Source organism: Alexandromys fortis, unplaced genomic scaffold (genome assembly GCF_014885135.2).
Source record: "Alexandromys fortis isolate MF-2015 unplaced genomic scaffold, M_Fortis_MF-2015_v1.1 scaffold_1, whole genome shotgun sequence".
NCBI classification, from domain to species: domain Eukaryota; kingdom Metazoa; phylum Chordata; class Mammalia; order Rodentia; family Cricetidae; genus Alexandromys; species Alexandromys fortis.
In genome coordinates this window covers 37,555,027-37,583,016 of record NW_026067927.1, presented here as the reverse complement: position 1 = coordinate 37,583,016, position 27,990 = coordinate 37,555,027, and the positions used below count along the sequence as shown (strand labels likewise).

General features: G+C 44.1%; 1 protein-coding gene across 3 annotated transcripts in view; it reads left to right on the top strand.

Moving 5' to 3' along the window:
* Positions 1-2,374: 2,374 nt before the first annotated feature.
* The window catches only part of Gkap1 (G kinase anchoring protein 1), a 46,434-nt gene continuing 20,818 nt past the window's right edge, over positions 2,375-27,990 (top strand). The window contains exons 1-7 of one of the 3 annotated variants that reach the window (XM_050144100.1): positions 2,375-2,599; positions 3,420-3,612; positions 11,565-11,804; positions 12,224-12,367; positions 16,213-16,290; positions 19,980-20,103; positions 25,461-25,483. In XM_050144100.1, the coding sequence (XP_050000057.1) occupies positions 11,589-11,804; positions 12,224-12,367; positions 16,213-16,290; positions 19,980-20,103; positions 25,461-25,483 (585 nt within the window). In that variant the 5' untranslated portion in view covers positions 2,375-2,599; positions 3,420-3,612; positions 11,565-11,588. Of the gene's footprint in view, positions 2,600-3,419; positions 3,613-9,951; positions 10,053-11,564; positions 11,805-12,223; positions 12,368-16,212; positions 16,291-19,979; positions 20,104-25,460; positions 25,484-27,990 lie in introns of those variants that run through there. The other 2 variants (XM_050144098.1, XM_050144099.1) reach the window with 2 other exon arrangements.

Sequence of the window (27,990 nt, the reverse complement as noted above, 5' to 3'; positions counted from 1 at the left end):
TGAAAGAGATGTGGCCATACTTGGGGTAGCAAGACCCTAACAATGTATTTGAAAACTGAGTCTACCCTTTCTCTCTGAACAATATACAGGTAGGCTGGGGAGTTTCCAACCTATTTCTTGTGTGTCTGGGGGGGTGTGTGCTTATGCACGTGCAGGTAGATTGTGTGTACGTGGCGGGGGGGAGGCTAGAAGAACAACTTTGTTTATAATCCTCAAGTGCTGTCCACCTTGGTTTTTTATTTGTTTTTTGAGACAGGTTGCCTAGCAAGACCCAGGGATCCACCTGTCTCTGCCTGCTAATCACTGGGACAAGAGCATGCTACCATGCTGGGAGATGTTGCGTTCATTCTGAGGATAGAATTCAAACTATCCACTCAACTATTTCCCCAGCCCCCAGTGTACTTTCCAGTTCAGTTCCGTTGCCTATTTCAGAACTTTCCTTTCCAACTTCTTAGTGACCACATCTATTTGGCTGTCTTCAGCCCCTCCAAAGGTCCAAATCTAAACTGTTCATCTTTTCTTTAAAAGCAGCTGTCTGGGAGCTAGGGAGATGGCACAGCGGCTGAGAGTATTGTCTGCTATTCCAGGGTCCCTGGGTTCAACTCCCAGCTCACACCTGTCTGTCCCAGTTCCAGGGCTTCTGACATCCTCACACAGACACACATGCAGGCAAAACACCAGCGCACATTTTTAAAAAGTAGCTGGAAAAAAAGAAAGAAAGAAATCGGATATTGGTGGTGCATGACTTTAATTCCAACACTCAGGAGGCAGAGGCAGATGAAATCTCTGTGAGTTCGAGGCTAGCCTGGTCTACAGAGCAAGTTCCAGGACAGCCAGGGCTACACAGAGAAACCCTGTCTCTGAAAACAACAACAACAACAACAAAAAAAAAAACCAAGTAGCTGACTGCAGGGGCTGTCTCTGACTCTTTTACTGGCTTTTGGGACCCTACTTTGAATAGTGGGTACCTTGCCCAGCCTTAATATATGGGGTATTCATCATTTTTCCTTTGTATATTAATAAATAAAGCTTGCCTGAAGATCAGAATACAAAACAGCCACAACTAGTCAGCCATACAGGCCAGGCAGTGGTGGTTCACACCTTTAATCCCAGCACTAGAGAGGAATATAAGATGGGAAGAGACAGAAACTAGCTCTCTTTCAGTCTCAAGATTTCATAGCGGTAAGAGCTTCAGGTTGAACCCCAATATCTATCTCAGGGTTTTTATTATTCATGCTATACCCGGGGAGGTGCATAGTCTTATGGCAACTTGATGCAATGTTTTGTTGATATCCATGGATATCATGCCCTTTTTGAACAGAAACAGAGGAGTGCATTGAGGGATGGGAACAGAGGAGGTGGGGGAAGGGACTGAGAGGAGAGGAGGGAGGGGAAACTTCAGCCTGAAAGTTAAATAAATATTTTTTTTAAATAGTAGCTATCTCCTTTCTAAGTATTATTTTCAAGCCCCTATTTTTCCTCTCTCTCTAACCCTAACTAATCAAGCTGCAACCTTCACATCATGTCTCAATCATTTAAAGTTCTTTCTTGTCGTCCCCCCTTTGGGTCCCTGATGTGGGATTTCCCTCTGTACATTGTGATTACCGTTGACAAATAAAGGAACTGCTTTGGGCCTATAGCAGAGCCATAGGGGAACAGAGCTAGGTGGGGAAAACTAAGCTGAATGCTGGGAGAGAGAGGGCGGAGTCAGAGAGAAGCCATGGAGCCCCACCAGAAGCAAATGCCCGGAACTTTAGCTAGTAAGCCACAGCCACATGGTGATACACAGATTAATAGAAATGGGTTCAATTAATATATAAAAGTTAGCAAATAAGCTAGAGCTAATGGTCCAAACAATGATTTAATTAATACAGTTTCTGTGTGATTATTTTGGTTCTAGGCAGCGGAATCCAACAAGCAGCTCTCTCCTACAAATTGGTGCCCAGTGAAGAGGCAACTACATCCACATAAAAACCTAAAGATTTTCGGGTCTACTGCTGAGCAGCCGGGTACCAACAAGCAGTCTCCCTGCAACAGGTCCCCACATCAATCTGGATCAGCTTCTCAAGTGGGGCTCACACCTCGACAGCTGTACAGCCCGGTACTACCTTCTACCTGGTCTACATAGGGCTGTCCACCTCTGACATTTGCTTCACTTAGAAAGCAACAACCTTCTTTTCTTCCTCCAAACTTCTAATCCTAAAAAACAAAATTGTGCCTTAAATACCAACTCTTCCCCTTGTCAACATGCCCCCAACCTCTGGCATCTTCGGTGTCCAAAGGCTCTCCACTTAAGGCCCCCGAGGTCTCCCTGCAAAACTCCACCTCTTCCCAGGCAAACTGCGAATGCCTCCTCCCTCCCTCCTCCCCCGTCACTGATGCTGCCCCACAGATGCACGCAGTCCTCGGATCCCGCGTAGTTCTGTGTTTTTCCACAAGGCCCCTCTCGTGGCTTGGCATTTTCTCTGGTTTTTATCTCTGGGGGAGAGGTTAACTCCAACTCCTCTCTTTGCCTGCAGCATCCTCCCGATGGAAGCGACTTGTGCGGGACAGGGTCAGGCAGGACCGCTGCAGCTCCGCCCTTAGCTGCGGGCTTTCGGTGAGCCGCTTAACTTTGCTTGCAAAACTAAACCGAGACCCGGTAGGTGCTTGGGGCGGCAAGACTGTGCGCTCCTCTATCCCCCAGGGAATCCCCGGCCGCCCGGCTGTTTGCATCCCGGCACCGCCCTCCTCCACCTCCTGGAGGTCCTCCTCCGCCCGGGGCCCCCGAGAGCCCAGGGATCCCGCCGCGCTGCGTGGGCGGCGGCCTAAGCCTCGGTCCCGGAAGGCCTCCCACCTCGGCGGCCGCTCCGCGACCCCGACGACCGCGGAGCCGCAGCCAGACGCGAGCCGTTTGGACCCTGCGCGGCCCCCGTAGCGCGGCTCCTCCAGCAGGTGGTTCTGGTCCTCCGCGGTCCGTCACCCGCGGACCTCTCCTCGGCGCCGGCGTCCGCGTCCGCCGCGCAGCACCGCGACCCTCAGGAAAGAAGTCCCGCGCGCCGCTGAGGGCGCCAGGCCTGCCGGTCCGCTCGGCTCCGCCCGACCGCCCGCCCACCGCGCGCTCGCCCGGCCGGCCGCGGGCCCGTTACTGCGGACGCCCCGCGCCCCGCGCCCAACGCCCGGGGCTGCGCGGGAGCGGCGGGGAGAGGAGAGCGGCCGCGCTGCGGCGAGGCCCGGTGAGTCCGTCCGCGGAGCCCCCGCCGCTCGCGGCTGAGGCGCCGCGGCCGAGTGCGGCCTGGGGCGGGGAACCGGGCCGGCCGGGGCGAGCGGGCCGCGGAGGCTGCGGGAGAGTGCGGGCCGCAGGCCTCGTCCGCCGCGGGGCCGCGGGAGTGACAGGTGCGGCCGGCCGGGCGCCCACCTGACTCGGTGTCGCTTTGCAGGCTCGGACGCCGCGTCTCGGCTGCAGCTGCTGCGGCTCGCCCAGCCCGGCGCTCGCTCGGTCTCAGGGGACTTGGCGGAGAAGTTTTGGAGCAGCCGGAACCCGCTCGTGCGTGAGATTGGGCGTCGGTGCCCGAAGGAGGGAGAGCGAGGACGCGGACGGACGGCACATCGCCCTCCTCCCGGCGGCCAGAGGTAGACGTGCCTTCCCCGTCGACGCTTTCGGTCGCTAACGCCCCGCGCTGGGGTCGCCGGCTCCGGGCTGCTCGGACCTACCGAACAGTTGGGACAAAAAGTTTATTCCATTGTCTGCCCCGCCCCCTCTCGTTGCCATATTTCTCCATCGGCAGAGAGTTCTAGCGAGAGCCGGGCTCTCCTAACGCCGAAAACGCAGTCTTCTGCACCCTGGTCCGTTCCTAAGAACGTGCTGGCACCTGTAACCAGGATGAAGTTAAGCTGTAGCTCCCAAAATATTCTAGAAGCTCTCGGAAAATCGTAATGCTATATTGAAAATCTTTCTAGAAAGCTAGGGTTTCTCTACACTAGTTTATCCCACTAAAACCGGTAAGTCGTGAAAGCCTGTTTTATGAGGATATCATTAAAGGGCAAAACACACTAAACTTGCACTGACCCAAGGGCTCCTAGGAGGGCTGCTGTGGAAATTCTTCCTTTCCTTCATGGCAGAATCCCTTAGTACATTGTTGGGATTTTTTTTAAAAAAAGAGTTTTCACCCCACGGAAATTGAGAGGTGCAGATCAGAGAAGGAAGGCTGTTCTTAACCATTGTGGGGGGGGTGTGGAATTTGTGGGAGACCTTTAAGTTGATGTCATTTGCAATAAATATGTTGGAAGCAAAGGTTGAGAATGCACTTGGCCGTTGATGCCTGTGAACCTTAAGTTTTAAGAAGTCAAAATGACAGGTCCAAGGATTAGTGATGCTTAATGCCATTTGAGTGTATGCTCGTTTTTAATTTTGGGGCGAGGCGGTGCTTGGCATCAGGACTCTTCATAGTCTAATTCATCCGTGTGTTGTTCACCAAGGCCTCTCTAGTGGATGTGGAGGTGGTGGACACCCGCATTCCCAGGACTCGGGGCTGGGACAGGAGGTTGAGAGTCTAGAAGACACTGATCCTGTGGCAAAGCATGCGGCCACGTTCACTGATGGTGCTTACAGCGTGGGTTTTCTTTTTGGATAATACTGGATGACAGTATTGATAGAGGGTAGCTGCTGTTCGTTTTTCAAAGGGAGAAACTTGTTGTTCTTGAGGGAAAGTTATGTCACCGAGCTGCCCCGGACGAGTTCTTTCCTGACTCTAGTGAGATCATAGAGCAAGGAGGTCAGGATGGCTGCAACCCTTCATAGAGACCAAGAAGGTAGATCCTGTACACCGCTTCTTGGTTGCAGCTCAGCCCACTCTTTACTCCCTCACCCTTTAGAAACCAGCACTCGACACAAAATCAAAAGCTTCCTGTGACAAATTAGTTGTGGGAATAATTAGTTGTGATGGTATTATTTTCAAGACAGGCTTTCCCTGTGTAGCCCTGGCTATCCTGGAACTCACTCTGTAGACCAGGCTGGCCTTGAACTCAGAGATCCGCCTGCCTCTGCCTCCTGAGTGCTGGGATTAAAGGCCTGCGCCATCATCACCTGGCGTGATGGTACCTCTGATGAAACAGTTTTGAATTGATGATTGTGCATTTACATGCATTTTGCACCCTCATTTTCCTAGTTCAGAAGCACACATTTCAGTGCACACTTAGGTGTAGCACTCTGTACCTGGAAAATGTAACCAGGCCCAGCCAGTAAGCTTGATACCGTTATTAGTTTATTTGATGTTATTTCTTCTTATTTTTGCTGAGACAGTTTCCTAATGTTAGCCCAGACTAGCCTTGAACGTATGCCCTTCCTGCCTTAGCCCTGCAGATATGCACATTACAATTGACTGATAAATCTGTTAATGTGCGCACCAAGTCCTTTATGTTTTGGGGGACACAGGGAAGAGATCCATGTTCAGTATTTTGAAATTGGGACATCAGGGAGTTAGAGTGACAGCTATTTTAAGGAATCCATTGGCTAACGGGTAAATACAAGTATGGGAATATCAAAGAGAGAGAACGGTTAGCTTGAGGGCAGTTCAGAGTTGACTGCAACAGCTAAGTCTGAGGATAGAGGAGACATTCTAGACCTCAGGGGCGGTGGAGGTAAGGACAGGAACAAGTAAACAAGTCGTTCGTCCGTTTTCTTCAAGAACATGGACCATCTGAGGCGTCTCTATGGAAATCTGACTTAAGCCGTAATGTGTAAGCAGCAGCTAGTCGGATTTAGGGTACAGGGTGAAGGGAAAGTTGGTCATTCTGTAGCCTCAGAGGAGGACAGTGAGATGGGTTTGCATATGATAAATTACCTGCATGCTTTTTGTTTGTTTTGTTTTCTCTTTTTTTATTGCTTTATAAATAATACCATTCACAATTTCCTCTTCCTCCCCTCCTCCCATTTCCCTCCTGCTTCCCCAACTCACCATCCTCCCTTCCCTTCCAGTCCTAAGAGAGGGGCAGGGTGCCCTGCCCTGTGGGAAGTCCAAGGCCCTCCCCCCTCCATCCAGGCTTAGGAAGGTGTGCATCCAAATAGACTAGGATCCCCAAAAGCCAGTACATGCAGTAGAGACAAATCCCAGTGCCATTATCATTGGCCCCTCAGTCTGCCCCAATTGTCAGCCACATTCAGAGGGTCCAGTTTGATCCCATGCCCGTTCAGTCCCATTTCAGCTAGCTTTGGTGAGCTCCCATTAGCTCAGGCACACTGTCTCAGTGGGTGGACGCACCCCTCACGGTCCTGACTTCCTTGCTCATCATCTGCTCTTCAACTGGTCCTTGGGAGCTCAGTCCAGTGCTCCATGTGGGTCTCTGTCTCTATCTGTTGCTGGATGAGGGTTCTATGGTGATATTCAAGATAGTCATCAGTTTGACTACAATACAAGGCCAGTCAGTTCAGGCCCCCTCTCCTCCACTGCCCAGGCTCCTAGCTGGGGACATCCTCGTGGACACCTGGGAACCCCTCTAGAGCCAAGCCTCTTGCCAACCCCCAAATGGCTCCCTTGATGAAGTTATCTTCTTCCTGCTTCCATGTCTGTCCTTTCTCCATCTCAAACCTCCCACTCCCCAAGCTCTCCCAACCCTCCCCTTCTCCCTTCTCTCTCCCCCTCTACCCTTCCCCCCACCCCACCCCATCCCCTTACCTGCATGCTTTTATTATATATGTTCCTGCAACATTTGTTTTTTAAGTTACCTTGTGAACTCCTCTTGTCTCTCTTCAACCCCTGACATTAGCTATACAATTTTATCTCACAGAGGAGACTTTACCTTTGTCTTCAGTAGTGCTGAACAGTAGTTGTCCTAATTAAACTATAAATGTCTATATATTAAACACCTTTTATAGACTACCTTAGAGAAGGCCATTATTCTTCTTTGTAAATTGTGTGCCTTAATTATGTAAGTATGTGTAGATGAGTTGTAAGTATCTGGATTTAAGGAGGACAGGAGAGGAAGTGATGCTGTATTACTCTCAGATGTGACTGGAGGTGAGGATTCGAGAACAAAGGAGCACTAACCCCAGCCACATCCTACAGGAAGGACTTGAAAACCTGAGGTGTCTGTGTGGGCTGTAGGGACCTGAGGTGTCTGTGTGGGCTGTAGGGACCTGGGGTGTCTGTGTGGGCTGTAGGGACCTGGGGTGTCTGTGTGAGCTGTAGGGACCTGGGGTGTCTGTGTGAGCTGTAGGGACCTGGGGTGTCTGTGTGAGCTGTAGGGAACCTGAGGTGTCTGTGTGGGCTGTAGGGACCCTGGGGTGTCCGTGTGCGCTGTAGGGACCCTGGGGTGTCTGTGTGGGCTGTAGGGACCTGGGGTGTCTGTGTGGGCTGTAGGGCTGTTGTTTTCTAAAGCTGCAAAGGAGATGGTGAGTGTATGAAATAACTGTCTGTGGAAGTCTTACAAGTTGATTGGTGAAGCTAATGGGCCCTTAGGAGCATGCGTTCCTTCTTTTGCTATCCTTAGGCATAACTGACATGAAAGACACCAGTCTGACTGCTGATGCTAACTTTCTTAATTCGTCATTTTGATACATTGGTAGGAAAAGCCATACTGTATTGGTTTAACTCTGCTTTTTCAGTTGAGGGTAGATAGTAATTTTCATGGTGTTTTGTTTTTCATAGGAGTCATTAGAAAACATAATGTAATCTCAAGCATTTTTCTTATTTTTTTCTTTTTTGTAAGCTCAAGGACCATTTTATTGGACCTTAAGATTAAAAATGGCAGGAAAGTTACACATTTTGGTTGGTGCTTGAAAGAAGGAGATAGTGTTGTGTCTTCTGAGATGAGGTTCAAGAAGTCAGACTCAGAGTGGGATTCTGAGAAAGTGTCTTGGGATCTGAGGAGCATCTTGAGAGAAGTGTGGGAATGAGAGCACCCGGGTGTTAGGACAGGATTGTCTAGGGATTTAGCCGGCATCTGAAGAAAAGATGGGAAATGGAAACAGAGCACGCTACAGGTGTGGAGGTGGAGCTCGGAGAAGTAGAATGCCTGCTGGTGAAGGGCTGGGTATGGTTTTGTCATTTAACCTTTACATCTGTCGCTTCAGAAGTACTGGTTACTCTGCCTTTGACATGGCTGCCTGGTGAGAGGATGTAGGGTCAGGGTTACGGTGTACACCTATCCTCCCAGGGTCTGGAGGCCAGCCTGGGCCTCACAGTAACCTCTGAACGCTGCGGTTAGCTTGAGAATTCTGGTTGTAAACAAGAACAGGGAGCATATGAACTCTGAAGTTTTAGCTTTGGAAGACTAAGTAGAACATTATTTTTGTCTTGAATATATTTACTATATTAATACTTAGCATACTTAATAATTTGTTATATTACTGTTCAGGTGACTGCCACTGCCCTATCCCTTTTTGCAGCCTTAAACCTGAGCGCAGAGGGAATCACCATTGCTCATAAGCATTTCTCCTTTGCACTGGACCCTTTGAAGTGTCTTAGCAGAGTGCTTTGTCTTAGAACGTTATTGTTGTCATTTCCCATTTAATCCAATGTTCCCTTTGTGCTTTGCCTTTGTTATTCACTCATTCAGAACATGTGTGTGTGCAATGTTTAAGACATAGTCCCACTGGGCAGCAGTGACACACATCTTTAACCCCAGCAGTGGGGAGGCAGAAGCAGGCCGATCTCTGTGAGTTTGAGTTCAGCCTGGTCTACAAAATGATTTCTAGGGCGACATGGGAAGGAAAAGCCACAGTCCCAGCTGTGGTTGCTGGTCTTAGGTAGACCCTTGCTCATCTTTTGTAGTGTACTGAGTACACTTGTTAGGTCTTGGATGTAGTTTTGCTGATTGCCTAATTTCTACTTCATGCCCACAAACTTTTTTCTTTCATTTCAAAGGTTACAACCTTAGTTTTTAGATAGGGCAAATGTTGGTTTGACTTTCAGAACGTATTTTGCAGTGGAGACATCGTGTTTAGTCACATTTTAGTTGTGCCGGGTCCTAACTCCTTTTCAAGAGGTGTTTTAGAAAAGATAATTTGTGTGGGTTCGAGACCAGCCTGGTTTACAAGAGCTAGTTCCAGGACGGGCTCCAAAGCTACAGAGAAATCCTGTCTTGAAAAACCAAAAAGGAAAAAAAAAAAAAAGAAAAGATAATTTATGAGCATTTAACTCATACAAGACATTACAGTCGAATAATACCAGTAAGTGCTGACATTTAAGTGCTGTGATGCATCTTCACACAGTTCACACACTGACCGACTGCATGTGAAGGCTTCTGGGAATCAGTGCTGTTCTCCTCACGTCACAGGGAGGGAGGCCATGGGTTGTTAGGGGTTCACACTAAGGAGCAGATTGGGCTTGGTCAGACTCCTTGACTCCTGCTGAGCTCTTGGCTTAGGCCCCTCTGTCCTTTGACTTGGCATTTCTAGCATAAAGGAAAAGGGCGTCTTACTGTCTCAACAAGGAGACCTGTAAGTGTATAGAGCTAATGGGAGAAATAGATCCACATTTTAAAAATAATGTTATCAGGAGAAATAAAACAATGAGTTATCAGGCCAGGCACTAAATACTGAATTTGTATAAATTCAGTAATTCAAATTTTAAACTGATGGCAAAGCTCTGGCTGGCAGAATATGTCTGCATTGTCTAAGCATGACCTTGTAGATAGATTTGTGTGTTGTTAAAAGAGCATGTTATGAGCTCGCAAAGGAGGGGAAATGTCAGTGTAGAGGTTTAAGGCCATTGTTTAGAAATCTGCTCATTCTAAACAATGCTGGAGAGATGACTTAGAAGTTAAGAATACTGACTGACCTTCCAGAGGTCCTGAGTTCAATTCCCACCAACCACACGGTGGCTCACAACCATCTATAATGAGATCTGGTGCCCTTTTCTGGTGTGCAGGCATACATGCAGGCAGGATACTGTATGTATAATAAATAAATAAATTTAAAAAATCTCCTCATAGGAGATGGGGCTTCCACTCCCGAGCTGCTCCTCCCTGTGCTGTGTGCTTTGCTCCTCCGGCACCTGCAGCGCGGTGCCAGTAACTCTCCCCAGCGCTACAGGCTCAACGGTGGCCAGCAGTGATGGCAGCTGTCAGCTCAGGTACTGTCCCAAGGGCGGGATACTTGTCCTGTCACAGTGACAGGGCAGCATGTCCAGGAGCAACCACCAGCAGATGCCAGGTGAGGCTCCTTGCATCTGACGGCGACTGTCCCAGAGGTGGTGACTCCACAGGGCAGGGCAGCATGTGTAGGAGCACCCACCACTAAACACCAGGTGAGGCTCCTTGCATCTGACGGCGACTGTCCCGAAGGTGGTGACTCCACAGGGGTTTCTTAGTCACTCAAAAATCTGAAAGAAACTGTAGATAAACTGGAAACTGCTTTATGCCACAGAAAGAAAATTCTCTGAACTTGGAGAAATGTTTTAGAATAAATATTTATAAACACTAATACAGAACAATCCAAGCACAGAATTTGTGATTTTGATATCTATTCTAGAATGGAAAGGAAATGTCTTTAAAAATACATCATTTGAAGCCAGGCTATACCACAATAACAGTCTGAAAATCCCAGGAGCTTAAAGTGGCCAACCGTTTGGTCCAAGCCCCATCCTGGCACAGGTTATTAAGGGTTTAATTATTTAGTCTGGCTAATAGAGCCAGCCCCATCCCCGTGTGGCATGTGCTTCCAGGAATTTAGATGAAGGGGAAAGAGAACATGGTGCCATTTAAAGCTGGTATTTCTGGCTAAAGAAGTGATTCCTGGGTAAGAGCACTTACTGCTCTTGCAGAGGACCCAGGTTTGGTTTTCACCACACACACAGTGGGTCACAACCATCTGTATGGTAGTTCCAGGGGTTGCAGTGCCCTTTTCTGGCCTCTGTGGGCTCCTGAGTACCTTGAGCATACAAGTCACTTATCCTCAGCGCTTTGGCCGTTATTTTAACTGCACTCCGTTCTAAACAAGCTAAGAGCAGCACTGATCAAAGTAGTTTGGCATGCCTTTTCAGCAAGATGGCAATAGAAAATACCACCCCAGGTCTATGACCTCATCAGCCATAGGTTTTGGCCAAAGTTGGCAGTACTCGGCATAAATTCCATGGTAGAGGAGATGTAAGTTCTTTATTTTTTTAAACTAGTTGTAAGGCCTCGGTCTTTATGATCAAACTTCAGCATCTTGATTGTAAGAGTGCCCTTTCCTGTTCGTTTCCTTGGCAGTCTGGGATAAGTGTAGCTGCAGGAAGGGTCTATGTGCATACAGAAAAGTGTTCCTCCTCTTCTGCGGCTGACCCTCGTCATTCAGGGTCTCTCCCATAAGTGTGTACACACCACAGAAACATTCAAGGAAAAGAAAAGTCAAGGATGTTAAAGTCAGATGTGGGAGTGAGCGTCATGTATGATTTTAGTCTTGCATTATTGCCTGTGAGATAAATAAAACCCACATTTTCTTAATTTTGTGTTATTAAGTTAAAAATATGCTAATGCTAACAAACGCAAATACTACCAAATCTGTTGTCAGGAGCAATGTCTTTCATATGTCTGGCTGGTCTAGACGCTAGAATAGTTTTTCTTCACTGTGTTTCTCACCTGCCTCCTCTTTCCCCTACCCACAGGAGTTTTCTAGAACAGTTTGAGCCATGGCTTCAGCGGTCCTCAGCTCTGTTCTCACTACCGCCTCTCGGTTTGCCCTGTTACAAGTTGATAGTGGCAGTGGTTCTGATTCTGAGCCCGGAAAAGGCAAAGGCCGGAATAATGGGAAGCCTCAAGCCTTGGGAAACAAACCAACTACAAATGAAAAAAAGAGAGAGAAAAGAAGAAAAAAGAAGGAACAGCAGCAGAGTGAAGCAAATGAGGTAGCTATTAGAGTTCCTTGTTTCCCTGGGACTGTGAGTGGACGCTGCACCGGCGTGGCCATTGCGCCCTGTCCTGGAGCAGCACAGCTTGGTGAACAGAAACCTACCTGAAGTCAAATGTCGTGAGCATTTAGGAGGTGCTTTCCCTGGTGTGCGCGCTCTTAAGTTAAACAGAGATGTCTTCAAAGGAGCCGGCCTCTGCCTGGAGCCCCAGCCTCTCAGGAGACTTAGCTAGCCTGGACCTGGACAGCATAGTGAGACTTTGTGTGGTAAACAATGAATAAGTTCATAAGTAAAGGTAAATAAAATCCACACGTGACTTTTGAGTTTTATAAGTTTTATAATGTGTATTATGACTAGAAATATTTTAAAATTAAAATCATTAACTGAATTTAATATATTTTGTGTTTATTTTATAGCTCAGGAATCTTGCTTTTAAGAAAATTCCCCAGAAATCTTCCCATGCCATTTGCAATGTTCAACATGAGCTTTCATTGCCAAACCCAGCACAGAAGGAGTCTCGGGAAGAAAACTGGCAGGAGTGGAGACAGAGAGATGAGCAGGTAAAGCCGAGTAAACGAAGCTGCCTGCTTGCTTCCCTAGCTGATGGGATTTTCAGGGGGGGCCCCTGTCACCGTTCTACAGAGCCGCTAGTGTTGGAGGACTCCTGTGTGCAGCCTGGATGAGAGGTTGTGGCTTGTGTGTACATTGTGTGGGTTAGATTTGTCTGCAAAGCAGTTGAGTGTTTTCTCTGGTTTTTGTGGGTTTTGTTTTTTAGTTCATCTACTGTGTACAAATGAAAAGAGTGTTAGGAATATAGAGAGATATAATTAATTTTGGAGGGCTGGAGAGATATCTCAGTGATTAAAAGGCACTTATTCAAATTTTTTTTAAAAACCACATTTGTAGGGACACAGATCTGTTAAAAATATCTAATGACAGCTTTGATTAATCGTAAGGACTGAGGTGAGAGTTCCTTTTAGCGTCAGTGTAGAACTATTGAAGGCATGTTTGTTCTGTGATCTATTTACATGGCGTTTTATTCTGTATCTCTAAGTGCTTATTCTGAGGGCACACGTGAGTGAGGGAAAGGAGTGTGTGTGATGCTTGCTACACGCATAGGAAATGAACAGTGTTTGCTTGCTTATTCATTAAGCTATAGTTCGGTCTGTAGGAAAGTAGGCCTTATTTTCAAGTAGATATCTGGTCCATTTAGTGGATTTTACTACCATTCTTGTTACCAGTTTTAAAGGAAGTAGACAAAACTGGGTGCCATAGTGCGTATATGTAACCCAAGCATCCATCCACTTGGGAAACTGAGTCAGGGAGCTCTTGAATTCCAGCCCAGCCTGTTTGGACAAGATCCTGTCTGAGAAGCCAGACAAACTAGCACAGGCAGTGCTCCAGTGTGCTCTTCTCACAGTCTGAGTTCAGTGTGTTTCCTTTAGGATCTTGCGTTGTCCACGACTCAGCTTGTGAGCACCTGGAGGTGCTCTGGAGCCATGCATTGGTGCCGTTGACATTTCCAGATAACGAGGTGCTGTTGGGCATTGGTAGAGTTTACATGGTTTTCACCAGAGAGAGCTTCTCCTGATTGCCCAAAGGTTACTGGACGCTGTTATAGGAAATAACTCCGTCACACCAAAATCAGTGCAGTCTGCTAACATGAGCACTGTCTCGGTTTTTCCCCTTTTCTGCCGCCACAGTGATCAGGGAGTTCTGAAGAGAACATAGATCTCATAGTTCTATATATGTGTTTCGTATGTGGCTCAGGGGTTTGTGAGGGATTTGTACTGGGTGTGTTGCTGGCTCACACAAAAGGACCTAGATTTTTGTTAGGACTTCTGCTTAGAAGCAGATTGTCAAGATCATTCCCTGTGTCAGGACGATCTTCGGGATTCCATAAGATAGCTGTATATGTAAGCAATGCTATTCCACAATTAATCTATTCCTTTTTCTACCTATCAAAATTATTTCTGTCCTTTAAGTATCAACATAAAATTCATTTCCAGAAAATTCCCAGTTAAGGTTCTTGTATATTTTTCAGAATTTTAAATTTCATTTTTGTTTATTTGTATACTAGTTTATGTTAATAAAAAAGTAAATTTAAGGGATAGGTCAGGGTTTTGCTTGATGCTATCTTATACTTTATCATTGCTTCTTATCATGCTCTAGGCCAATTGCCAGCAGCACAGGAAAGTCAGGAGACCTCAGGCTGTTAGAGTCAGAGTCCAGGGAGAGTGTGGTTTGTGTTCTTTGTTTGTTTGTTCCACTTTAAGGTTCATTTCTATGCCAAGACCAACCTGGACTATGTAGTGAGTTCTGGGACAGCTAAGGATACATAATGTAGTCCAGCTTTTCTTTGGGCCGCCAACTCACAGAAAAACAGCACAGAGACTTAATATTAATTATGAAAGCTCAGCCTTTGGCTTAGGAAAAATTGTCCCACTAGCTCTTGTAACTTAAATCAACCCTTATTTTTAAATCTATGTTCTACATGGCTCGGTTACCTCTACTCTGTTTTGCCCATCCTGCTTCCTCTCTGTCTAGTTGGCAACTCCCCGTTTTTCTTCCCAGAGCTCTCTGTACAGAAATCCCTGCTATACTTCCTGCCTAGCTATTGGACATTTAGCTTTTTATTAAACCAGTCACAGTGACACATCTTTACATAGTGTAAAGGAATATTCTACAACAATGTAGTGAAACCATCTCAAAAGAAAAAAAAGTTTGATTTCATTCATTTTTTGTTATTGTTTTATCAGAATGTTCTCCCTTAACACTTAAATTCAGTGAGTTAATGTGGAAAAATCACAATATCTTGCAAGACGTCCAGCTTCCTAACCTGTTTTGCTGTCTGGCATGCTGGGATATCATTGCAAATATATGATTCAATAGAAATAACCACAATTTTTTTCCATAATTAAATGTTAGAAATAGGATTTTAATAGCAAATTAATCAGCTTTGTTCAGAATAAACTAAAATTTTGTTGCTTTTTTGTTAAGTCATATTTTTAATTTATGAACAAACATTTTGTACTTAGCTTAGATGTATATAAATTGGTTTATACTCTTTAAATGTGGCTAATATATGTAAATTCTATTTTTACTTTATTATTTTTCATTGTCTATATAGGTTTTTATGTTTATGGGAGTCTTGCCTGCATGTATAGACGTGCACCACATGTGTATCTAGTGCTTGCAGAAGCCAGAAGAGGGCGTTGGATCCCTGGACCTGGAGTTACAGATGGTTGTGAGCCACCAGCCGCCTTGTGGAGCTGGGAATGGGTTCTCTGCAAGAGCAGCCAGTGCTTGGAACCACTGTTAATCTGAATTGAGCTAATCTCAGCCCTGTTAGATTGTTGTGTGTTTACTGTGGGTTTACTTGGATTTTTCATGTACTGTTGTTTATCATTCTAATTCTTACTGTTTTTCTGTTAGGTTAGTGCTTTTCTGTGTAAAGCTAACTTGTTTTGCTGTTTTTGTTTTCATCATAGGATGAGATGAGATACTTTCAAAGGGGTGATTCCAGTTGAAAAGAAAGGTTTAATTGTAGATTTCAATATTAAGTTTTCTAGTTTTCAAGATACCCTTTTACCCTGGTGACAGCATTTCTACAGAGTTTAGTCTATTAGTCTATATAGTTTTAAACATTAAGTAACAAAAATATTTCTTAATAGCTTGGGCAAAAACATATTGAGGAGTGATTAAAACCTGAAAACTTAGGCCGTAGGAAAGATGGGAACTAAGAAGTTCTGGGACACCAGAAGCTAGAGCCAGCAGACCCCACTTGCCAGGGTGACGTCAGGTGGTTAGACCTTTCTTGAGCCATCTGAAGGCCATGCCTAGGAGAGCAGAAAAGAGCTGGCTGTGTTGCTGGTGAGTCAGCTTGGGTGTCAGTGTGGTGTTAGAACAGCGGGGTTGCTCACCTGTCCTGTCGAATCAAGGAAGAGTAGGAGAGAAGAAACAGGAGATTTCAGTAGCACATGTAGACACAGATATGTTCTTGGATTAACAGTGAAAAGGAGATAGGGATCTTAGAAATAGCGGTTATGCTTTCATACAGTGCAGGGCTCCCAGAAGCATGGCTGAGTAACTTCAGAGAACTGAGAACTTTTTCCGTTTGATTTTTCAAGACATGGTTTCTCTGTGTAGCTTTGGGGCCTGTCCTAGAACTCGTTCTGTAGACCAGGCTGACCTCGAACCTCTGCCTCCTGAGTGCTGGGATTAAAGGCGTGTGCCACCACCACCTCATGAGAAGTGATAACTTTTTATTTAAAGTGCACTCTTTATGTTCCTGTATATATTATCATATGTCATGGTTATTTCTTTTTTGCATGTGTATGTTATCGTATGTCATGGTTGTTCTGAGAGTATGGTATAAAGCTGTAACTCTGAACCTTCTTTCTAGCTGACATCTGAAATGTTTGCGGCTGACCTGGAGAAGGCCTTGTTGCTGAGTAAACTGGAATATGAAGAGCACAAGCAGGTACGGAGGTGTTCACCAGTGTAAACATCTAGACTATTTAAGTGGTCAAAGCTCAGGTCAGTCCTTCCTGACGCATATAGAATTTCTTCTTTAGGGCTGGGATGTAACTTAGTGTTAGGCCCTGGATTCATTCCTTAGAACTACAAAAAAATAAAGTTTGCCTTAAAAACCCATGATAGGATCTGTGCCTCAGATCCTGAGGGACAGAAACAAATGAGCCGTGCTTTGTCTAATGGCTTAGAATGTCACGTTTCTCCCGTCAGATGAAAAAACAAAAGAAATAAAATTAATGCCAGATGATTTATTTTCATTTTAAGCGAACGTAGAATATAAATACATTTAGGAACCTTTGAGTATTCTTGGTGGTCAGGTGTGTGCTTGGCACATGTGAGACCCTTGTTCAGTCATGAGCGCTGCAGTGCACAGGAACTCACTCAAGGCCTCCCTGCCAGAGAGACATGCAGTTCAGCACGCAGAGCTCACCTCCCAGGCTGTGTTCCTGAGCTCAGCGTGTGTCACGAGCACTGGTCATTGTGCAGCTCTGATGAGAAGGACAGTAAGTGAAAAGTGATGCTGGCTTCCCGTTCTCACGGTAAACTGTGAGATCTGATCTGTGTGACATGGTTCCAAACGTGTGCCGGGGTCTGTTCTTCACTGGACTCCCACGCTGTAACCTGATGGTTGATCAGAAATGCCCCTCCTGAAGTACACTCGAATGCATTGGCACGGGAGACCACTTCCTAAATATAGCCCCAGCAGCACAGACACTGAGAGAAACAGTTAATAAATGGGACCTCCTGAAACTGAAAAGCTTCTGTAAAACAAAGGACACGGTCAACAAGGCAGCCTACAGAATGGGAAAAGATTTTCACCAACCCCACATCAGACAGAGGGCTGATTTCCAAAATGTACAAAGAACTCAAGAAATTAGTCATCAAAAGAATAAATAATCCAATTAAAAAAATGGAGTACAAACCTAAATAGAGAATTCTCAACAGAGGAATCTAAAATGGCTGAAAGACACTTAAGGAAATGCTCAACATCCTTAGTCACCAGAGAAATACAAATCAAAGCAACTCTGAGATTCCATCTTACACCTGTAAGAATGGCCAAGATTGAAAACACAGATGACAACTTATGCTGGAGAGGTTGTGAGGGAAAAGGGAACACTTCTGCATTGCTGGTGGGAATGCAAGCTAGTGGTCCTTCATTTCTGAATTACTGCATAAGATTTTAATGTGTAGAATATTACCATACAGTAATTACCACACAGCTGTTGTTGGATATATGTTAGCTATTCAAGAGTAGAGCAGATGTGTTGATAAAATGTGATCCCATCCAGTTTTCTTGCTAAGTTCATAGGCCTAGCACCCCAAAGTATTGATTTTTTGTCAGACAACAATGACTAAGAGAACAGAAGTGCTACTTTGTATGTAAAGGCTAGTGTGTTCATAGTGTACCAGCCAATATTTCAGTCAGATAACCATAATTGTGTGTTGTGCATGTGTGCATGCATGTGGGAACAAGTGTGTCTGTTGGTGCTCATATACAAGTTTGTGGGGAGGCCAGAAGTCAGCATTGGGCATCTTTTGTGTCTCCATCTTATTTTTGAGACAGGGTCTCTGCTAAAGCTAGATCTCACAGACTCAGCTAGATCAGCTGGCCAGCAAGCCCCAGGGATCCTCCTCTACGCCCTCCCCCAACCCTGCTCTGGGGTCACAGGAGTCTATCAGGTGTGATTATTTGACATGACCAGGGACTGAACGTCAATCCTCACGCTTGCACATCAAATGCCACTCATCCTTCTCCACTTCCCACCCATGATTAGTCCCTCCTGTGAATTTGTATAACAAATAATGACAGTTTGTCCTTCTTTTGGCTCACATCTATAATCCCAGCACTGATAAGGCAAAGAAGGGAGGATTGCCATAGCATCAGGCCAGCTTGGGCTGCAGAGTGTGTCCTAACCCAGAAGGGCAACAGGATGTATTCATGTCTCAAAAAGAGAAGAAAAGAAAGAAAATGCGGGATGCTGTTTGTGTCCTCTTCCACCCCTCGCTCACCAGGTGCTTATGAAATAACCAGAGCACTGTGACCTAGGATGGGAAGATGAAGACAGCCGCAGCCTCGAGCTCAGTGCAGGAGACATGTTAGTCTTAGCACAGTGAGGGTTCAAGCATCATCAGCATCTCAGCGCGTTCCAAAAAAGATTTCTTGAAGTCTTACTAGATGTATTAACCGTCTGCAGAGCAGCCCAGACAGAAGTAGGCCTCAGGGAAGACAGACAGAAAGACACCTAGGAATGTGTGAGAGAATGTGCTGTATGTGAACTGTGGTTGAGTGACCTAGGAAAGCTTCGCTATGGAGAGGACGGCACGGTGTCAGAACACACGTGGACTTGCCTTCTCCTAAGATACTGCTATTTTTATCTTCTAGATTGATTTCAGGTTTTTATTTTAGAAACTCATAAGTATTACAGAAGGTGAAATTAGAGACCATCAGTGTCCATGTAAGAGAGGAGGAAGGAAATGACAGAAATACAAAGGACAAAGAGATCCTTAGGAAATATACTCGCTAAGACCTAGTAACTGACTGAAGGACTCATTTGCATAGAAGATGTGGCTTACAACTGATAGCACTGTAGAGGATGTCTTAACCAAGCTCATAGTAGGGCATGGGGGTCAAGTGGGGAGTCAGGGTTGTTGGTGGAAACCCAGTGTGGCAGTCTGCTGAGCACTGCAGCCGATGTCTGTACATAGAGAAATCATTGGTGTAGAAGTGGGAACTTGGGTGTAAGTGAAGTGAGTATACTGGATAACAGCTATGTTCTTATGAGGAGGGTTGGGAAAAGAAGGCAGCAGTGGAGACCCAACTCATTACAAATACATGGAGAAAACCATTTTTGAAAAATGTTTGAAGCTAGGGGCTGGCTTGGTGGTTGAGATTACTGGCTGCTCTTCCAGAGGACCAGCGTTCCATCCCCAGAACCCACATGGTAGTCACAACCCCCTGTAATTCCAGTTCCAAGGGATCTAGTGCCCTCTTCTTTAACCAACTCATGTTTTTTAAAAAATATTTTTTATTTTTCATGTATAGGTGTTTTGCCTACATGTATGACTGGTGCCCAAGAACGTTGTCTTAGATCTCTTGAGTAAATTGGGAGCATGGGGATGGAGAGGGTAGAAGGGGAGGGGAGAGGAAGGGACAGGAGCAGAGAAAAATGTAAAGCTCAATAAAATCAATTAAAAAGGGAGGAAAGTATTTAAATCTCAAAAGAAATTGTCGTTTAGATTTGGTAATTAAGAGAAAGCTGGTGGCAGCGTTAGTGTCAGAATAGCACAGTCCGCATTTCAGGGTGTGAGGTCGGAAATTGTAGATCATTGTCTTAAATTTAGTCCTGAAGGAAAGAATAAGAAGTTGGCAGTAGGGGGTTTATAAACCAGTCTGTGATATTTTTACTTAAGCGGTTTTAGTTGAGAAGATGAACAATAACTAATTAGGAATTTTCATACAATTTTGCTGGCCTAAATTTTCAGGGTTTTTTTTTTTTTTGCCTTTAATCTTTAAAAGTAAAACATTAAGAAATATACTGAGGAATTGAGTTATTCTTTGTAAACCAAACTTAATTACTATTGGTAATTCTTTTTAGGATTATGAAAATGTTGAAAATATTGGTAATTCTTTTTTAGGATTATGAAAATGTTGAAAATGCTTCAACTCAGTCCAAAGGTGTAAATAAAAAAGATAAGAGGAAGACCCAGCAGGGGAAAGACAGACCTCTCACAGTGTCCCTGAAGGATTTCCAGTGTGAAGGTAAGGTGTGCCTGCCCACTTCCCCAGAGCTGCACCGACCTCCTGCTCTGCCTCAGTCTAGTTGATGTGGTGCTGGGGGTCAGGCCCAGAAGCTGGCTCGTGCTGGACAGGATCTACCAATTGATCCTTTTTATAGTCAGGAGTGCTTTTCCGACTTTGGTTAGGTTAGGTTTACCATGTAGAGTATAAAATGTAAGCCTGTGTTAGTTTATTTTGTATTCCTTTGGTAGGTAATTTCCAGCAAACAGAAATGCGCTGGCTCACGGGTCAGTGTCGAGGGGCCAGAGTCTGTCAGAGTCGTGCCTGCTGCTCAAGTGGTAGGAGGCAAAAGAGCCAGAGAGAAAGTGCTGAGTCCTTTCTTCATCTTCCTGAGGAGATGAGGACAGCGTTTGTTCACTCAGGAGAGGGCATCAATAGCAGACCAAAATGACATCATTGGGTTTTCTTTCAGAAGCTCAGGTGAGAGGTCACCTGCAGGAACACTGGTGACTTTTTGACAGCTGCATCACCAGAAGCCACCTCAGCCTGGGTGACAGCTCATAAACACTGCACCCTGAATATCACTGTCCCAACGACAGGCACCACCCTGAATATCACTTTCCCAACGACAGGCACCACCCTGAATATCACTGTCTAAACGACGACGGGCAACTCTATCTAAGGCAACTCTGCTGCTTATATAGTCTCAGGGACAGGCCTTGTGAGGCTTCCAGAACCATAGGAATCTCCTTCTTTTCTCTAGGGAATTTTTCCTCTAAGATACTGATGGTTTCATCCACTTTGTAACTTCCTTGTCTAGCTATTGAATATATTTAGTAATTTTCTTGTTCAGGTCTTAAAGTCCTTATCTTTTGTACCATGAATTCTAGTTGGTCTAAATAATAAAAACTCAGAGTCAGATACAGAGGTTAACCCTGAGAGATCAGAGAAGCACAGCAGCCAGCCACTAGTCCTTACCTCTACCTCAGACGAAAGGGGCGATCCTGTCCCTACAAAGTCTCTAACTGAATGCTGTCTCTACAAAACCTCAAACTGAATCTGAGCTCCTGTCTCCTCCCACTTTATATTCCTCTCTCCACCCTGCCAAATCATTCCTGTCTCCATCTTCTTGGTGCTGGGATTAAAGGTATGGCATCCCAAGTGCTGGGATCACCTTTGTGTGAGTTCTCTTTCTCTTTTAGACAGATTCAATCTCCTATAGCCCAGGGTGGCCTTGAACTCACAGAGATCCCTAGGCGTCATCACTGCCTGGCCTCCAATGACTTAGCGCTGCACTCTGATCTTTATTTGCTAAAACACAAACAAAATATCACTACATTTCTCCTTTTTTGTCAAAAATAAAAGAAGGCTATAATAGAAGAAAAACTATATACATTAAGTACAATAACAATATATATAGTCTATGAATACATCAACAATGTCTAGTCCATTTGCAATTGACAAATTCAGGGAAAGTACTCCATTTTCTGCCCTCACTTGGTGAACCCAAAGTCTTGTACCTAATTAGCTTTCTATCCTAACTTGCATTACCATTCAAAACTATCTTGATATCTCTCAGTCTTACACTTTACACCTCTTTAGTGAGTTTCTTTTCTGCATCTAGTAAACGAGGAAAACTTTAACTGTCTAGTCTTCAACTCCCTCAGAGACCGAGAAGGGAAATAATATTAACTGAGTAAGCAGGAAGTGCAAACAAGTGACTTCCAAAAAATGTGAGGAATGACAAAAAGAGCTGGCTGCCTTGACAGTCACACAAGGTCAGGGCACACATATTCCGCCTACAGGCCTAGCATATCTGATGGACTTTTTTATGACGCACAGTTTTTGAAGGACCGTCCTGCCTTGTCTTGACAAGGTTTGGCAGTCACTCTCTTCTGTGTCCTGCTTGTCCAGTCAGCACCAGCATACTGTCAGCCGTTGATGGAAGAGCACTTTCTTCCCCAATGGCCTACTATTGCCACAAAGAAAGTAAACTCCATGTGGAGTTTCTTCAATGTCCATCAACTTCCCTGAAGTAGATTGGTGCTGCCAGGAGTGGACATGTCTCATTGTCATAAAAAAAGAACCTATGTTCTTAAAACATCCTAAATGCCATATTCTGTAGATCTCTGAAGTGTTTGGAGGTGACTTATATAAAATATATCTCTGTTTGACCTAATATGACTACAAGTTCGATTGTAATAGATGACTAATTACTAACCTGCATTTCCTTATTATCCTAAATGGTAATAATAACTGTGAAAAATCTAAATACATCTTCAAAAACCAGCTTTTCTGTAAAACTAAGAGTAAACTTAGAGAGGTTTTGCTTTCGCTTGAGGATCAAGAAAGTTCTTCTGAGGCTGGAGAGATGACTTAGAAGTTGAGTTCTTACTTCTCTTACAGAGGAGCTGAGTTCCAGTCCCAGCACCCATGTCAGGTAGCTCACAACTACCAGTAACTTAGTGCCAGGAGATCTGACTCCCTCTTCTGGTCTCTGTTGGCATTGCACACATGTGGACACAATGCACACATGCACACGGAAATTCTGAAAAGAAGGAAGTTTTCTATAGTCCGTGGTCCTCTTTAATTGTTGCTGCCTTTTAAGCCATGACTACCCTAGTTAGCAACTGCAACTCCACTGCTACCAACAGCCTGAGGAAATTCTGTTCCCTCAGGCACCCACTCTTTCAAAGCTACCAAGGGAACTTATCTTTATCTCTGTTCCTCTAAAGAACTCAAGATTCAAAGGTTAAGGTAGAGTTCTGCTCCTCAGACAGGCTGAATAGCAAGCAGCTCACCTAGTTTGCTGCCTTGTCCTTCCTTATAAACCCTTCTCCACCTGGCTTCTCCCTACAACTTCTGTCATCCAGTTGCTGACACAGCCTCCTGACTGCAGGTGAATTTTATTTAATCAAACACATCTTTGCATCATTAAACAAATGTTCCAGAGCATAAACAAAACAAAACAAAAAAACCTTAAAATAATATTCTACAACAGTAGTATAAGTAAGTTACTTGGTTTAGGGATGAACCATGCATATTAAAGTAAAATGTCCAAATTTACCCAGAAGAATCTTTTATATAATAAATTTTGGGTTTATGGAGATAGCTCAGTAGTTAAGGGCAGTTAAGGCAGTAACTGGCTATAGTCACTGTAGTTCCAGGGAAGCCAGTGCCCTCTTCTGCCCTCCTTGAGCTCCACTCAGACACGGCACACAGACATACATGCGGGCAAAACACCCGTGTATATAGAGTGAGATAATACATTTTTATCCTTATTTTTATTGTAAGAATATTTGTCTGTATGTGTATCTGTTCACCACATATCTGCCTGGCCCCTGTGGAGGTCAGAAACAGGCATCAGTCCCCAGGCACAGGAGTTACAGGTGACTGTAGATGCTAGGAATCTAACCCAGGTCCTCTGCAAGAACAACCAGTATTCATAATCACTGTGCCATATCTCCAGCCCAAACTTTTTGAAAAAGAAATTTTATTAAAATTTAGGCAGAAGTGTACTTGCTAGGGGTTGGGGATGCTTCTCACTTGGTAGTGGGCTTGTCTGCCATACAGGAAACTCTGAATTTGATTCCTAGCACCACGTACAGTGAGTTCCATAGGATGCTCCTGTGATACTAGCGTTGGAGAGGTGGAGGCAGGAAGGTAAGTTCAGCTTCATCCTCAACTGCATAATGCATTGGAAGTCAGTCTGGAATACATAAGACAAAATACATGTTCAAAATACTTTTCTGAAACTCCTGTTTTCTGTGTGTTTGATTTCTCAAGTTGTAGGCAAACTTATTAGCTCACTGAGAGTATAGAAAGGTAAGCTACATACATTTTCTTTTTTTTTTAACATTAAAACCCTAGGATGTTTATTACAAAGGTAAACCCTGATCCTTGAGTTGGACTTATCAGTAGGATTTCTGGTATCGAGCACGGGCACCAGGACCTCCAAACTTTTTGGATTAGCTACATACATTTTCAAGTTGTGATGGCCACAGTGGTGCTTTCCCCTGGGTGATGGCATCATACTACTGAGCAGAGCGTACCAGAAGAAAGATCATTTGGTAGTTCTAATGTAAATCAGTGACTTTGATATTGAACATGTTTTATACTGTTCTGACAAACAAATGATGTAGAAAATGAGACCAGCTTTCAAATTGTTGGTCATAAAAAAAGCTAGTCTGGAGCTGTGGTGGCGCACACCTTTAATACCAGCCCTCAGGAGGCAGAGGTAGGCGGATCTTTGAGTTCAGGGCCAAGCCTGGTCTATTGAGTGAGTTCCAGAACAGCCAGGGTCACACAGAGAAACTCTGTCTCGAAAAACAAAAGAATTCTGTCAGGTTGTTCTTTGAGAGGGGATAAAAGTTTGTATACAAGAACATTATATACAATGTTAACCTCATTACCCTGATTCATGCAAGTACTTACTGTTCCGGTCACCCTTACATCCCAGTATTTGGTCCTGCTTGTGCTTCAGATTAAGCTGTTCCTCCCTCACCCTGTTCTCGGTCACTCCTACCTAGAAGGGCTGTCTGGGGGTTTCTTGTCCATGGTTTGTTTCATGTATAATTTGTTACCATTCCATTATTAAATCCTATAAATGCACATCTGTACATATGTACTATAAATCCTATAAATGCACATCTGTACATGTATACTGTAAGTCCTATGAATGCACATCTGTACATATGTAGTATAAATTCTGTAAATGCACATCTGTACATATGTACTATAAGTCCTATGAATGCACGTATGTACATATGTACTATAAGTCCTATGAATGCACATCTGTACATATGTAGTATAAATTCTGTAAATGCACATCTGTACATGTATACTATAAATTCTATAAATGCACATTTATATACATGTATTATAAATTCTATAAATGCACATCTGTATATATGTATTATAAATTTGCTAAGGATTTCATTACAGTGCAAGCAAATAACCATCTGTATCTTTAAAATAATATAGCTAATAGCTTTTAAGGACATCAAATGTTTTTTATTTTATTTAACAAAGACAGTCATCTGAACATTTTCAGTTAATAGTTCTCTGATTTGATTTTTGACATAGCTATATCTATATGACATAGAACTGAGATATGTATTAAACTCACATGCTTAAAATCTAGTAACATCCCTCCGTGTGGTAGCATCTCCTAGGATATGAGATGTAGTCCTGGCGCTGAACAAACCAGCCAGTCTGTGCTGGATTTTAACATTCTGAAAGTAAATCAGATGTGAATCTTAGAAAACTCTGTTTATAACTCTTCACAGTTTTAACATTCTTTTGGATACTTTGGGTTTTTTACATGCTGAAATATTTGTTAATTCTTTCCAGTAAAACTTTTCTTTTTTCGTTTGCAGATCATAATAATAAAAAGACAGAGGTAAGATTCCCTGTGATTGTCCTGTAGTCTAGAACACACTGAAGAGTAGTACTGTAGTGATTAGCAGTAAATCTGTTCTGGAGACAAAGGTTTGTCTCATTATGTTTCTGGTTTTATAAGGATATAAATACAAGAGAATAAAAGTGATTATTTGCATAAACTAGTTTCATTTGGCATTACTGTCCTAATCTGTGTCTAATATATAAATTTAAAATTCAAAGAAGTGATTTAGTCTCCAAATCTATATTTTATTTTTTGTATTAGTATTACTAGTTTTTGAGACATGGCTTTTCTGTGTAGCTCTGGCTGTTCTGGAACTCACTCTGTAGACCAGACTGGCCTCAAATGCAGAGATCCACCTGCTTCTGCTTCCCAAGTGCTGGGATTAAAAGTGTGCCACTACCTGGTGCTAATTTTTGTGTTTGTATTGTGTTCATTTTTTTGTTTTGGGGAAGGCATGTGTGTTCACAAGTGTGTGTGCATAGGTGTTCATATGTGTGTGCTCATGCATGCGTGTACATGGTTATGTGTAGAGGTCAAGAAACAAGGGCAGATGTTGTTTCTTAGTTGCTGTCCACCTCTGTGACACATGGTGACACATGGTTGGTTAAATAAATAAATAAACAAACAAACAAACAAACAAATAAATAAATAAATAAATGAAATTAAGTTATAGAGCTGAATGTTAAGAGGTTACATGGAACCCTTAGAAATCAGAAAATGTTAGACTGAAGAGTTGTGTGTCCACATGGTGAGGAGAACTGACCCTTACAGCTTGTCACCTGACCTCTGCATCTATCTTGGTACACATGTCACCATACATGTGGCACTCAGAGAAAGGCTTATTCTTCTAAGTGTGATGACACAGATTTATAAATCTCACACTGGGAGGCAAAGGCAGGGGAATTCAGTTTAAGGAAAGCCTGAGCTGTATAGCAAGACCATGTGACTCAAAACCAAAACAACAGAAAAATCCAAAAAATGTTGGCAAGGGGTCTCAACACATGAAGGTGCTTGCTGCCAAGCCTGACAACTGAATCTGATCCTCGAGACCGGGTGGTGGGAGGAAGGAAATGACTAGTGCATCTGTGTCGCTCGTGTGAGGAACACCATTAGGTGGCTGCTGCTTGGAATATGTTACAAATGCTTGACTAGTGGGGGAGTAGCATGTCTAAATGGACCATTGTGAAGATTGTTTATTGTAGTGCATTAAGAAATCAAGTTATAGGGGCTGGAGAGATGGCTCAGTGGTTAAGAGCATTGCCTGCTCTTCCAAAGGTCCTGAGTTCAATTCCTGGCAACCACATGGTGGCTCACAACCATCTGTAATGAGGTCTGATACCTTCTTCTGGGCTGCAGACATACAAACAGACAGACTAAAATAAATAAATAAATAAATAAATAAATAAATAAATAAATAAATTAATTAATTAATTAAAGTTATAGAGCTGAATGTTAAGGGGTTACATGGAACCCTTAGAAATCAGAAAATGTTAGACTGAAGAGATGCCTGGTGATGGAGTGTCACAGTGCAGTCCCAAAGGCCTGGGTTCAGCTTTACTAACATGAAACAAGCTCCAGGACGCAGGAAATTACAGAGAAGGATGCCTGATGTCCAGTTGTGCAGACCACTCAAGCATACAGAGATACATTGTAGATGAGAATCTTACATGTGTGACCACCTGGGAATCATGTGCATAAGTGTTGGTATTTATGTGTGATACCAGGCCTACCCGTTGTCTTACTCAGGAAAAGGCTAGAATAAATCCAGAGGTTTATCTTTAGTAAAATACTTATTTTAGGATAATTACACAGAGGTTTGTGAAATAATGATACATTTCAAGGATAAACCAAACTAAGTGTGCTCAAAATAGTGCTTAACCTAAATATAAGTCAAGCCTTAAAAGGGCTCTCTACGCTACATGAGGTTCAGGGCTCAAATATATAAGTGAGACGATGCCTAAAAGAAGCACTTGAGCAGCTGGAGATGTTGCTGATGACGGAGCATTTGCCTGCTGTGAATAAGGCCCTGTGTTGATTCCCAGCAAATCTGGGGAATGGGCTTTTTGTCCAACAACTCACCTGGTCTCTCCAACAAGACCATGTGAAGAAAAAGTGGGTTGTATTCTAGGTTAGAGGAGACTTGAGAGATCACCAGCTGTAATGTGCAGGCCGTATTCAGATTATACCATGGTGTCCCTGATGCAGAATACCTAAGCCAAGAAGTGTGCAGGTGAGACAAAACACACAGAAGGAAGTTAGGTTGCGTAGTGCTGTTGCCTAATAACAGAGGTTGAGAAACACCTAATTCAGGGCCATGGCTACTTTGTGGAGGCGAGAAGATGAGTGCGGGAGACGGCAAAGGGCACATTTTTATTTATTTATTTATTAAAGATTTCTGATTCTTCCCCGCCACTGCCTCCCATTCCCCTCCCCCTCCCCCAGTCAAGTCCCCCTCCCTCGTCAGCCCAAAGAGCAATCAAGTTTCCCTGCCCTGTGGGAAGTCC